We start from the raw sequence: 14,047 nt of genomic DNA on the forward strand, positions 1-14,047 counted from the left end.
AGATTGCTATAACTAGAAAAACCTGCTGGTAAGGTTGATCTTTGGCACCAATGTGCTTGGCTCTCAAATTTGCCAAGTGAGAAGGGTTCTTCACTGTGCCCAGACTGTGTAAAGCATAAGGTATGTGTGTGAAACACCTGCTTGTTTGTGGAGTCTGGACTTTTCCTACATGACCAGCCCGCTATTAAACATCTTGATCACCACATCTTTAACATGCATCCCTGGGTGGAAACATCACAGGTATGATGCTGCACATTTGTTGCTGTGGGGAAAGTGTGCTCTGTGGGATCTCTCACGGGACGGAGGGAGCATATCAGGAAACCTACACGTGCAATCCTCAAAACTCTGCCAGTGTCTTTTCCCTTAGGGTTCAGTTGCATGTCTTACTGTACCACTGTACAGAATCTTATCCATGAGTATAGCTACATGCTGAGCCCTGTGAGTACTTCTAGAGAATGTACGATTGTAGCTCCCTGATAGAAAACCTTGAGATGTTCATTAGTTTATCCCTCACCAAAGACTGAGAAATAACTTTTCAAACATTTAGTTGGTATGTTTATTGAACAGGAAAACTGCTAGTTTCCATACTGAATCGTGTATCTCTGGATTCCAGAGGGTAATACAAAGTCTAATAGGTTCTAATTTCACATGTGTAAGTTTCAACTCATATGAAAAAGAAATTCCTGATTATAACAATTTCATGTAGAGGAATGTGTGTGCTGTGTGTTAGTCGCTCAGTCATGTCCAATTCTTTGCACCATAGCACACCAGGCTCCTCTGTCCAGAGAATTCTCCAGGCAAGAATACTGGAGTGGGTTGCCATTCCCTTCTCTAGGGGATTTTCCCAACCCAGGGATGGAACCCAGGTCTTCTGCCTTACAGGCATATTCTTTACCATCTGAGCCACCAAGGAAGCCCTGCCTTATAAGGGGTGAGTTTTCTCCATGCTGAAACTATTCAACTAGTGTTTGGGGGTAATGTATATGAAATTGATATATTGGGTAGCATATAAAACAGTCAAATTTTGGAACTCTTACATCAGAACCTAAAGAATAGGTTAAGATGGTCTATAATACTATAGATAAAACTACAGACACGTTCCAGGAGTTGCTTAGCCGAAATTATGAGTTAAAAATACATCACCAATGATATCAGGGTGCTTCCTTCTCAAAAAAAGTTTTAATACACTGCACAGTAAATATGATTGTTGCTATACTAGGATTTATGATAATGTGTAAAGTTGTGCTGAAAAATACATGAATGATCTAGTTAAAAGAAGTTTCTGCTACAAGAGAGAAGTTTGAAGTGTGCCTATATATCCAATAAACCAAGTCAGTATGTTGGCAAAAAGGCATAGTTAATTTCCAACTTTCCTTCTTCCTTAGAATTTCCTTAGCTGGGAACACAGACATCCAGAATTAAGGCTACATTTTCAGTGTCACTGGCATAATAAGCACGTTACTAAGTGCCAGCCACTGTAACGTAGATGGAAAGGTGTCCACATGTCCCTTAAAAGAAGAATTCATGTCACATTCTCACTCCTTCCTTTGTGTTGGGGTTTAGATTGAGAAAGTGATGGCTAAAATTCATTCTTGACCCTATGGACAATGATACTAACTTGGTAACGGTACAATGTAAGCTGGAATTTCTGCAAATCCCAGAGAACTATGGAGTCACACTTTCATCCTTCTTCTATTCCCCACCCTTGGTGAAAGAGTAGGAAGATTTTGAGATTTTGTATGCAAGACTAATGGTTTTATGTTCACACATGAAGAGTCCTAGTTATCAATAAAATTTTTTAAACTGTCCAAAACAGAATATATGGTCAGTGTTTCTAAAATAAGTTATCCACATTCCAATAGAAATTAATTTTAAAAATAAATAAATAAATAAATATATCCCTAAATATTTAACTTGTTTATACTTGAGAGCATGTAAAATACTTTTGAGTTAATATTTTAATTACATATGATATATTTACACAAGTGAAACAGTATAACAGAGAAGCTTTAGTTTTCCTGATTAAATATTCCTTAGCTATATTTTTGGCCTAAAATTTGCTTTTATTATTTCCTAGGTAAAATTATCTTTGTTCCTGCCACTATGGCATGAAATACAAAGAGGAAAAAAGCAAAAAACAAAACCAAAGTCAAAACAACACCCAGAATTTAACCTTCATTGGAACAAGGACACGGATATATTTGAAAATTACACACTAGAAACATACTTAGAACAAAGATGGACCCTAAATTCCTTGACCTCACGTGCAGGTTAAACATTAACTTTTTGTAAGATCTAGAGCCACGAGAGGGGAATGTCACTGGGCACACACAGTTTGAAAGAAGAGATGTGTTGGTGGTGGTAGTCGTTCAGTTGTGTCTGACTCTTTGCGACTCCATGGACTGTAGCCCACCAGGCTCCTCTGTCCATGGATTTCTCCAGGCAAGAATACTGGAGTGGGGTTGCCATTCCCTTCTCCAGGGAACCTTCCTCACCCAGGGATCGAACCTGGGTCTCCTGCATTGCAGGCAGATTCTTTACTGTCTGAGCCACTAGGGAAGCCCCTTGAAAAGAGAGAAGATTGAGATAAATCCTATTGACACATGATTCTGATTATCTAACTCTTACCCTTGGTAGGTGTCACTGTTCCTACAATCACCATCCGTTTTCTACAAGTCTTACTGGTTATCTCTTTAAATTTTACTTAAAAAAAAAAAAAATCACTATCCTTACCTGTTATTCCCGATGATTTAATTCTAAGAGGTATCACTCCATTCCTGAAACAATGCATAGTTTGAGTACTGGTATCCCAAATTCTTGTTCCTCTTGATCTAATCCATCCTATGCACTGAATCCTGAATAAGAGCTCAAGGCACTGTTTTGATCTTGTTAAGACATCACTCAGAATATTATTATAAACATTTGCTGTTCACTTAACCAAGTCCAGACTACAATATTTTGATTATGTGTCAGCTTTTCAATCGTATCCAACTATCTCCTGTTACAGAGAACTAACTCATCCACTGTCCCTTTGTATAGTTCATTTGCTGTTTTCATGTTTTCTGTTTGATTGTAGTTTTCTCCTCATCTCCACTTTGCCCTATCGTATTGTTTTTATCTGCTCAATTTCTACTCTCACAAATCTGTGATTTAGCACATTGCTTTGCATGCAATAGATACCCTGTTGGTGGGCTCAATTTCATTTGCTTTTAGTCAATGAGATGTGTCCTGAATGTATTTTGAATACTGCTACTGCTACTGCTAAGTCACTTCAGTCGTGTCCGACTCTGTGCGACCCCATCCCTGGGATTCTCCAGGCAAGAACACGAGTGGGTTGCCATTTCCTTCTCCAATGCATGAAAGTGAAAAGTGAAAGTGAAGTCGCTCAGTCGTGTCCGACTCTTCGCGACCCCATGGACTGCAGCCTACCAGGCTCCTCTGTCCCTGGGATTCTCCAGGCAAGAACACTGGAGTGGGTTGCCATTTCCTTCTCCAATGCATGAAAGTGAAAAGTGAAAGTGAAGTCGCTCAGTCGTGTCCGACTCTTCGCGACCCCATGGACTGCAGCCTACCAGGCTCCTCTGTCCCTGGGATTCTCCAGGCAAGAACACTGGAGTGGGCTGCCATTTCCTTCTCCAGTGCATGAAAGTGAAAAGTGAAAGTGAAGTCGCTCAGTCATGTCCGACTCTTCGCGACCCCATGGACTGCAGCCTACCAGGCTCCTCTGTCCATGGGATTTTCCAGGCAAGAGTACTGGAGTGGGGTGCCATTGCCTTCTCTGGTATAGGCCAGTGTAAAAAAGCTCACTCTGAAGAGTTAAGTATGCAATGTTTCTTTTCTTCCTGGTGATACTTTTAGGAATTTTTGCTTTCAGTTTGAATGAAATATGTTAATTACTTTTTAAATTTTTGCATCTTATTCAGTGTTTTCTGTTTTTTTTTTTTTTAGTTTGTATTTTTATGCATGTCATTAATTTTGGAAAATTCTGCATCATCAATCCTTCAAATATTTCTTCTGCCCCATTCTTTTTTTTTTCTTTTCTATTTTCCTCTATCTTTTGTTCATTTAAGTTTTGGTGTTTTCTATTCACCTGTTTCAAGTTCACCAATTTTTTTGGCCTCTGCAGAGTATACTAATGAATATTTTGATGTGCCTGTCATAGGCATTCTTCATCTGTTAGCATTTCCATTTCTTATTTATTATTGTTTCTATACCTTTGCCGAAATTGTTTGTTGACTATCTCTTCCATTAGGTTCTTTAACATATTAATCTCCGTATCTGAGTCTGGTACTAAATTCTTTGCATTGTGGGAGTACCTCCATTTCCTTAACTTCATATGCTTCAAGAAGTTTTTTGAACATGGCAACATACCAAAAGGAAGAATAAATGATAGTCTATTTTTCTATGAAGACACGCTGCATTGTATTCTGAGTTCTAGGAACTTAGGTCATCTCTGCAAGAAAACACGGAAGCTGGAAAAAGACAAGTAGTCTTTGAGATGCACAGTTAAGTTGTTGTTTGCTAGTGTTTGGCCACACCTTCCGTGTGTTAGGACTTTAGTGCTGGGGATGGTGTTCATCTGGTTGAGCAGAATGTGATATCTGCTTTATCGCTTTATCACACTCAGTGAACCAGAGATTTCAAGTTCCACTTGAAATCTTGTGTTTTTATATTGGGGGCTAGTTTCCTAGAGAATTTTTAAAAAATATCTGCCCCAACTTTAGTTTTAGAGTTTCCCTTTCTGCTCTGCTATGCTTCTGGGAGGGTCTTCTCTTAGTTTTCCCAGAGTATTTTACACTTTTCTTTCCTTGATACTTGTTGGTCTGCTGGAGGCAAGGGAAGTGGATATCCTTTTCTGATTAAACCTCCAAGTTAGGAAGGCATCAATCAGGGATGGACTGGTACCAGTGCCATTTACCCTCCTCTTATTCTAGTTTTGGGCCCGTGAAATGAAAATAGCTCCTGCCATATTTATAAGCAAGAAATGCTATAGCCATCAGTGCCTTCTGACATCGAAATATGAATGGGGGTTCCCCAAACTGTAATCCAACAGATGCTGCCACCTCCCATGGTAATTGCTGAGGAGCTGGGGGAATGCAAGAAGCAAGGTGAACAGGGAAAGGGGATTGGCCCCAGATAGCTGAGGTGCATTTGAAAGCAATGAATTCAGTGAGCCCAGAGGCTTGCATCTTCCTCTAACAAATTTAACAAAGAATGTTAAATTCCTTAACTTGATACCTGTCCTTTGATGTTCAGACCACCTACTCCTTTTGTTGCAAACTTGCATGTAGCTTGACTTCCCCTCTAGCCTCCTTGGAGCAGTTTTCTCATATCTACTGAGATACTGTCTCCTGGGCTAAGTGCTCAACATTCCCACCAGAGAAAATAAGTCCCTACTTGCAGGTTGTGACTGTATTTTTTAGCCGATAGCCCTCTTGCCTTGCATTCTTTCCCTTTCCCCATGTTTACAGTTTCTAATTTACTTTCTCCCAGTGTCCTAAGACTATCAGTTTGTTACCATATTATAAGAAATGCTGTTTCCTAAAGGAACAGGAGAGAAGGGGCCAGAAGGAATTTTGGCTCCCTCCTCCAGTAACACTACTGCCCACACTCTGCTTGCGTCATGGAAGAAATTTTCTCAAGACTCTCTGTGGTCTTGTCTGTAAGAAACAACATTAAGCAATATTATTTCTTCCTGACGTGCATGGCAGGTGAATGGGAAGAAGAACCTCAAAGGTGGCTCCCAGGTATTTGGCTTGGCCTGAGATATGTGTGTGTACAGCTCCCAAGGCCACATTCATCCAGTCATGGAGGAAAGGTCCAAGTCTCTTTGAGACCCATCTTTGGAATGGCAGCAACCTCCCCCTTTCCTCTTGAACATAAGTCTTTTTCCAGCTTCAGTGTCTTTTGCCTTGAGATAACTACAATAACAAAATTCAAGGCAACTGATCTTTGTATAAAGGTGGATTCATACTTTTATTGTCATCATACTGTATATTGTCACACTGCTTATTTAACTCGTATGCAGAGCACATCATGCAAAATGCCAGGTTGGATGAAACATAAGCTGGAATCAAGGTTGCTGGGAGAAATATCAGTAACCTCAGATATGCAGATGACACCACCCTTATGCAGAAAGCAAAGAACTAAAGAGCCTCTTGATGAAAGTGAAAGAGGAGAGTGAAAAAGTTGGCTTAAAACTCAACATTCAGAAAACGAAGATCATGGCATCCAGTCCTGTCAGGCAAGTGTATACTCCTCGGTTCTGTCTCGTCACGACAAAGATTTGGAGTGACGGACATTAAAGCCCTCGGTGTGTCACAGCTCTTGGGTCTTGGACAGATCGTGTTATAGCTCTCAGATCTCGAACAGACCTGTTTAGTGAAAGTGAAGTTGTTCAGTCGTGTCTGACTCTTTGCGACCACATGGAGAGTGTAGCCTACCAGGCTCCTCTGTCCATGGGATTTTCCAGGCAAGAATACTGGAGTGGGTTGCCATTTCCTTCTCCAGGAGATCTTCCCGACCCAGGGATTGAACCTGGGTCTCCCACGTTGTAGGCACACACTTTACCATCTGAGCCATCAGGGAAGTCCCAGTGTTACAGCTCCATGTTATAGGTCTATTTTATTTAGATAATAGCAGGAAAATCCATCCTCGAGGCATGAGAGCATGTCGACCCAAAGACATGAAGAGAAGAGTTCCCCAGCACGGGAGAGAAAGAGAGAGAACCCCCAGCCCTTTGACTCCTCTTTTTATATGGTTCTTTCCCCCCTGGGCCTGCCCTGTGTAAATTGGGCTAGCCAGGAGTGATATTTGCTCTACCTGAGGTCCTCACTCTGGTCCTCAGACCTTCCTTTGTTCTATTTTCATGGGCTTTTCCCTTCCTTGTCTTTTAGCCACCGCCATTCTGGACTCCTGTTTCCTATTCTAACTACCTAACAGTACCATCCGTTCACGGCAAATAGATGGGGAAACAATGGAAACAGTGACAGACAGTATTTTTTCTTGGGCTCCAAAATCCCTGCAGATGGTGACTGCAGCCATGAAATTAAAAGATGCTTGCTCCTTGGAAGGAAAGTTGTGACCAACCTAGACAGCATATTAAAAAGCAGAGACATTACTTTGCCAACAAAGGTCCATCTAGTCAAAGCTATGGTTTTTCCAGTAGTCATGTATGGATATAACAGTTGAACTATGAAGAAAGCTGAGCACCGAAGAATTGATGCCTTTGAACTGTGGTGTTGGAGAAGACTCCTGAGAGTCCCTTGGACTGCATGGAGATCCAACCAGTCACTCCTAAAGGAAATCAGTCCTGAATATTCATTTGAAGAACTGATTTTGAAGCTGAAACTCCAATACTTTGGCCACCTGATACGAAGAACTGACTGATTTGAAAAGAACCTGATGCTGGAAAAGATTGAAGGCTGGAGGATTGGGGGATGACAGAGGATGAGATGGTTGGATGGCATCACTGACTCAATGGGCATGAGTTTGGGTAAACTCCGGGAGTTGGCGATGGACAGGGAAGCCTGGCATGCTGCAGTCCATGGGGTCATACAGATTCAGACATGACTAAGCGAATGAACTGAACTGAACTGAACTGACTGAACAAGCTGGTGTAACAGGTCTGTTTTTACCTGAGGGAAGGATAGAATTGTTGTAGTCAGGCTTTCTGGGAAACAAACTCACTCAGAATAACAATGCAAATGGTGGAGTGCAGTTTACTACACGGGCGGGCCCAAGGCAGAGTCTCCTCTTAGCCAAGGACCTGGACCAGTTTTTGTGAAAACCTTATATACCCTAAGTGTACGTGCCCAAACCCACCTCCCCAAATTTCCTGAAACTAGTCTGAACAAAGGAAAAGAAAGATACAATTTAAGTTAACCCATGATTTGTTTGCCTTAAGCCTAGGTAGTTAACAGTGGACAATTATCAATAGGCCTGTGGTCATACCCCAATAAGTATAATAGAATTTATGATTCTATTCAGTTACACAGATAATTAGGATATTCTTTTAGGCAATGGAGAGTCTAGGTACGAGCCCTAGGACTCTTCCTTCTGGGGGGTCTGGTATTCCAGTTAGTATGTTATTTTCATAGATACTGGGCATATAGCTCAAAGTCCACAGTCCGGCCCAAGATGGAGTCCTGCTTTTAAGATGGAGCCTGTTCTGTCTGCTTCCTCCTTCAGAATGTTTCCACATATCATGAAATCTAGTTGCCTGAAGGGAAGAAAATATTACATTCAGGTGAACTGTTTTCTTAGGATTTCTTTTCTTTTCCCCTTGTGCAGCGAACACACACACACTAAAATCTTCTGAAAGGAAAGATGGGTGTCTATTTTAATGTTTAACCACCAGGGGGCTATAAATTATAAGGTCTACAGAAGAGAAAAATAAAACATTTTTGGGCTAGGGATTTAGTTTTCTAGCAATCTTGAGCTGACGGGTAGGATATCTGCCTCATTTCCTCTCCCAGGAGCCAGTGGATCATGATAGTAAGATATAAGTAAGATATAAATATAAATACTTGAGATGAATGAGCTTTAAATTTTAGAACAGGAAGAAACATGAAAAAATCATATAATCCATAACACTCATTTCATTGGCTTAAGAAACTGAGGTCTAGTCCAGAGACATTGATTTGCCCCAAATCACATAATGCATCAAGAATAGAAATAGGCCTTTCTGCATAGGAGGAATGGAGACGCAGAGGTGTGTCAAGTCTTCAAATCAAGATTTGAATGACCTCATCAAGTAACCGAAGGGTCATAAATAGTCTGATTTCAGTGTAATAGAGCATGGTATGGTGAATTCTCTAAAGATATGTAAAATTCCTTCCAGGGACAAATTTATTGATTACCTGTACCATGAAATATCATTTCTGTAATAGAAGTTTAAATTTAAAAAATTATCAAACGATGCTGAATTAAATATAATCTTAAAATACTCAGTCAAGAGGTCAGTATTTTTGTGTAAGCTTTCCCTCTCCTAGAAATTTTACTGTAGTATGTAGAAATAATAAATGCTAGAATCATCCTGTTGCAAGCTTCACATTTATAAAAGAAAGCAGCGTGACTGCATTGTATCAAAATATTTGGTGGCACCAGAGTGGTCACAAAGAGTCGGACACGATGTGGCCGCTGAACAAGACGATATTCAATAGGTTATAAAGCGCCATCTGGTGGTCATCTGGAGAATTTAGCATTCAGCCCCAAGCTGTCCAACCAGCTCTGTCCCCTGCGTGCGGCTCCCTTTCCTATCCTCGCAGCAAACTGCAGAGCAGCGCCTATTCTGTCTTTTCGGGATAAGCAAGTTCATCTCAAGACAGGCCCCTAGGACTTATATATACCTTTTACTTAATTCATAGTAGCAACTATTTGTTTCCCAGAAACAAGATTGTCTCCTGCAAACCTTGAAGTCTGGCTCATTTTATATTGTATTTGAGAATAAATGGCTATTTTCCACAAGAGGATTTATCCCAGGTTTTTTTTTTCAGTTCAAAGTTATTGTCAACATCAGCACTAAGAAACTGGTCTAGTAAATATTAGTTGAAATGACCCTTTAGATGTGCACTGTTTTATGACTGGGCCCATAAAATAAACAGATTTCTGAATGCAAATCTAAGTTTCTGGCTTATGATACCTTATTAAAAATAGACAAAACTTCCTCAGTTATTAGTATCACAGTGAAATGTGAATAAAGTTAAATTCTCTAGATGACCACTCTGTCAGTTCAATCGCTCAGTCGTGTCCGACTCTTTGCGACCCCATGAATCGCAGCACTCCAAGCCTCCCTGTTCATCACCAACTCTCGGAGTTTACGCAAACTCATGTCCATCGAGTCGGTGATGCCATCCAGCCATCTCATCCTCTGTCGTCCCCTTCTCCTCATGCCCCCAATCCCTCCCAGCATCAGGGTCTTTTCCAATGAGTCAGCTCTTTGCATCAGGTGGCCAAAGTATTGGAGTTTCAGCATCAGTCCTTCCAATGAACACCCAGGACTGAGCACCTTCAGGATGGATTAGTTGGATCTCCTTGCAGTCCAAGGGACTCTCAAGAGTCTCCTCCAACACCACAGTTTAAAAGCATCAATTCTTCGGTGCTTAGCTTTCTTCACTGTCCAACTCTCACATCCATAATGACCACCGGAAAAACCATAGCCTTGACTAGACGGACCTTTGTTGGCAAAGTAATGTCTCTGCTTTTTAATATGCTGTCTAGGTTGGTCACAACTTTCCTTCCAAGGAGCAAGCGTCTTTTAATTTCATGGCTGCAATCTAGATGGTGCTATATAACCTATTGAATATCTTCTTGTGAGCCCCCGCCCCCACCCTGCTCCCCGCCCCCCATGGACTGCAGCACTTCAGGCCTCCCTGTCCCTCACCATCTCCCAGAGTTTGCCCAAGTTCATGTCGACTGAATCCGTGATGCCATCCAATCGTCTTATCCTCTGTTGCCCTCTTCTGCCTTCAATCTTTCCCAGCATCAGGGTCTTTTCCAATAAGTGGGCTCATTGCATCAGGTGGCCAAAGTATTGGAGCTTCAGCTTCAGCATCAGTCTTTCCAATGAATATTCAGGGTTGATGTCCTTGAGGATGGAGTGGCTTGATTTCCTTGCTGTTCAAGGAACTCTCAAGAGTCTTCTCCAGCACCACAGTTCAAATACCATCTACCATCTTGTTTTTACTGCCCTCTGCTTCAGGCTCCTTCCAGATGGCTTTTTAATGATTGCAGGTCCAATCTGAATTAATATTTATTAATGATGTCTATAGATAGTGATCAAATAGTATTGCTATTAGTTGAATGATCTGGGACAAGTCAGTTAGCCTCCTTGTGCCTCAGTTTCCTCATCTATGAAATGAGCAGAAGACTCTTTGCTCATGTAGGAACCCACGACCTGGCCTCTTGGCCTTGGCAGAATACACCAAGCATGAGCCTGTGACCTAAAAGCAGTGACTCTGAATCCTTCTCTGGGCTTTTTTCAAAATAGAATTGGGAAAGCCAGCCAGGGCCTCCCTGAAGTGGGAGGATCACAATGTGGGATGCAGGTACTGGGGAAGCAGGGCAGGAACTGGCCTGGAGTAGGAAAAACTGACATTGAAAACCAGAGACACAGAGATAAGAGGACAGAGAGTCCTGCAGTGCTCCCGTCCCAAGGATTGATTAATCCAATTGTTTTCTCATATTTGGCAACAGGATGTCCCTCCAATAAATACTCTTTTCCACCCCAGCTAGTTTGACTTAGGTTATCATCACTTTAACCAAAAGAATTCTTACTAATCCAGGGACTCATTCATCCTGTTCATTCAAAAATACAGCCAAGCAATTTAAGTCTTTACCCCATAATCCCTTCAAGTCTAACTCCCTTCGTATTTAATAATACCAAAAGAGGAAAAAGCACAAAGACAGCAAAGGACAAAATAAGGGCAAACATTTTCAAGCTTGTGACTCATTAAAAGTAAGTTGAACCTTGAAAGGAAGGGCCTCCTCAGAAATGCTAAGCACTTTATAAATGGTTCTTACTTCTTACAACCATCACTTCAGTTCTAAAAATCTGGATGGCTCAGCCTTCCTAAACATTATCCTGCTGGGCAGTTCATTATTTTTTGGATGGTAAGTGGCATAACTTTATTCCAGTCCTGATTCTACTCTTTAAGACTAATGGGATAAGCATATATTTCCCAGTACTTATATTCTCAGAAACTCAAGACTAAAGGAAACAATAGAAGATAGTATAGTTCTAGTGCAGAATCTCAAGGCAATAAACCAATGCAGATCTTGACCTCTCTTTCTCTCTCCCTCTCCCTTTTTCTCCCGCTCTCTCTGTCTCAGTAGAAACATGTAGGATCTTGAGTTCTGTTATACCATGTGCTGCCTATGAAAGCAGAATCCTAAAATGAGTACACTGCTGGGGGGTAGGGACATAGAGAATCTGGCAACCCCTCTATTGTTTCATGGCTCTTTTAGACCCAGCAGGAACACACTCTAAATTAACCTGGAGCAGTAGAGAATCACTCCTCTCCTGATTAGTATGCAGGTCAAATACAGCTGTCTGATGTGTGGAGGAGCACTATAAAACATAAAAAAATAAAAACATGCTTTATAGTCTTTTATGATTATAAAAAAGTTCATTTTCATTCATCCTCTACATCATTGCAATAAAGAGCATTATGGGAACAGAATGATTTTTTAAAAAAAATCTCAATACATCATTACTCTTCCCCCATAATAGCAGTGTCATCTCTTCCAAACCTTCCCACCTTCTTTCTTGTTGAAAGTAGCCCAACAGTTTCCAGCTCTCTAAGATCACAGTATTATTTAGAATATCTGTGAAATGCCACTTCTCTCCACCCACGGTAGTTAATTCAGCCAATTCACATTTGTCCCTTTGGAATTCATTACTTTTCCTCCATTTCTGTAACTGTTTTTCCCGATGCAAACAGCCAACTCATTTGAAAAGTCCCTGATGCTGGGAAAGATTGAAGGCAGAAGGAGAAGAGGGCATCAGAGGATGAGATGGTTGGATGGCATCACCAATGCAATGGACATGAACTTGAGCCAACTTCAGGAGATGGTGAGGGACAGGGAGGCCTGGCATGCTTCAGTCCATGGGGTCGCAAAGAGTCGGACATGACTGGGTGACTGAACAACAACTTAACTATTTTCCTAAACCGGATTCCAATGATCTCAGATTGGATTAGACAAATCTGTGTTTTACTCTCTTTGTCTTCCTTGGATTTATCCTCTCTGACCATGGGCAACCTCTCTCTACTCTCTTCTGCAAGTATCCTTAGTGTGTCTCTGTTGATTTTTTGATCAAAGCAAAACTCTTTGTTTTGACATCTGAAATCTTAATGGATACTTATTTACTTACACGTTTATTTTTTTATCTATTCAAACCAGTATAAACATTTTTGAGTGCTTACGAAGGTCTTTTGTCCTGGGTCCTAGAGCTAGAGAAGTGAAAAAAACGAAAGCTTTACCGTCTTGGAGATTCTAGAGTGGGGAAGCAGACAGGAAAAATTCAATTAATGTAGAGTATGTTAAGTGGAGATAAGTGCTAAGAAGGCACAAAAAAGTATGGTAAGGGGGGTAGAAATTGTTGACTGGGCACAAGCTTGTATAAAGAAATCAGACTATTGGAGACAGTCAAAGAAGGTGACATTTGAAAAAAGATGAGAGGAGGTGTGGAGGTGTGTGAGGCAAATGGCAACCTTAGGGTACAGAGTTCTTAGCAGAAGGGAAACAATGCTTCAAAAATCTTGAGTCCTGAGTGTGCATGTAGCTTTGAGGAAAAAGCGAGACCAGGGTGTAAGGGTATAGCAAGGTGGAGACAGTAAGGGAGCCTCCTTGAACCATGCGCGTACCAGGGGCTTTGCCCTGGGAGAGCTGGCAAGCTGTTTTAAGGGTTGAGCAGAAGAGCAACGTGTTCTGACTTGAAGCTATTACTCTGGTCACCACGTGGACGTTACTACATAGGAGAGAGAGGGAGGGTAGACGCAGGGTGATCATCTCAGCGAAGGACGGTGTGTTAGTCATTCAGTCGTGTCTGACTCTCTGCGATGCTATGGGCTGTAGCCCGCCAGGCTCCTCTGACCATAGGATTCTTCAGGCAAGAATGCTGGAGTGGGTTGCCATTCCCTTCTCCAGGGGATCTTCCCAACCCAGGGATGGAACCCGGGTCTCCTGCATTGCAGGTGGATTCTTTACCATCTGATTCACCAGGGAAGACCTTGGACTGTGGTAGTAGCAGTGTAAGTAGTAAGAAATGAATCTATTTGGAAATTATTTTGTATTCACAGCTGATAAGACTACCTGAATGCATAAGGAGGTGTGTAGGGAGAAAGAAAGGAGTGAAGAATTTTGAATTAACTAACCAGAAAGTTGGAGTTATTATTAACTGGTATTGGCAAACTACTGAAGATACCCAGAGTATTCGTTAACAGAAAGATTCTACATCTTTCACTTCAAACTCTTCGTGACCCCATGGACTGTAGTCCACCAGGCTCCTCTGTCCATGGGATTTTCCAGGCAAGAGTACTGGAGT

The 14,047-nt window shown here is 41.4% G+C and overlaps 1 protein-coding gene across 1 annotated transcript in view; it reads right to left on the reverse strand.

The window, feature by feature from the left end:
- C28H6orf58 (chromosome 28 C6orf58 homolog) overlaps nucleotides 1-13,512 on the reverse strand; it is an 85,413-nt gene extending 71,901 nt beyond the window's left edge. Inside the window, exon 1 of the mRNA XM_043889838.1 lies at nucleotides 13,368-13,512. Within this exon, the coding sequence (XP_043745773.1) occupies nucleotides 13,368-13,512 (145 nt within the window). The remainder of the gene's footprint in view (nucleotides 1-13,367) is intronic.
- Between the last annotated feature and the right edge of the window lie 535 nt (nucleotides 13,513-14,047).

This window comes from Cervus elaphus, chromosome 28 (genome assembly GCF_910594005.1).
Source record: "Cervus elaphus chromosome 28, mCerEla1.1, whole genome shotgun sequence".
Taxonomy (NCBI): Eukaryota; Metazoa; Chordata; class Mammalia; order Artiodactyla; family Cervidae; genus Cervus; species Cervus elaphus.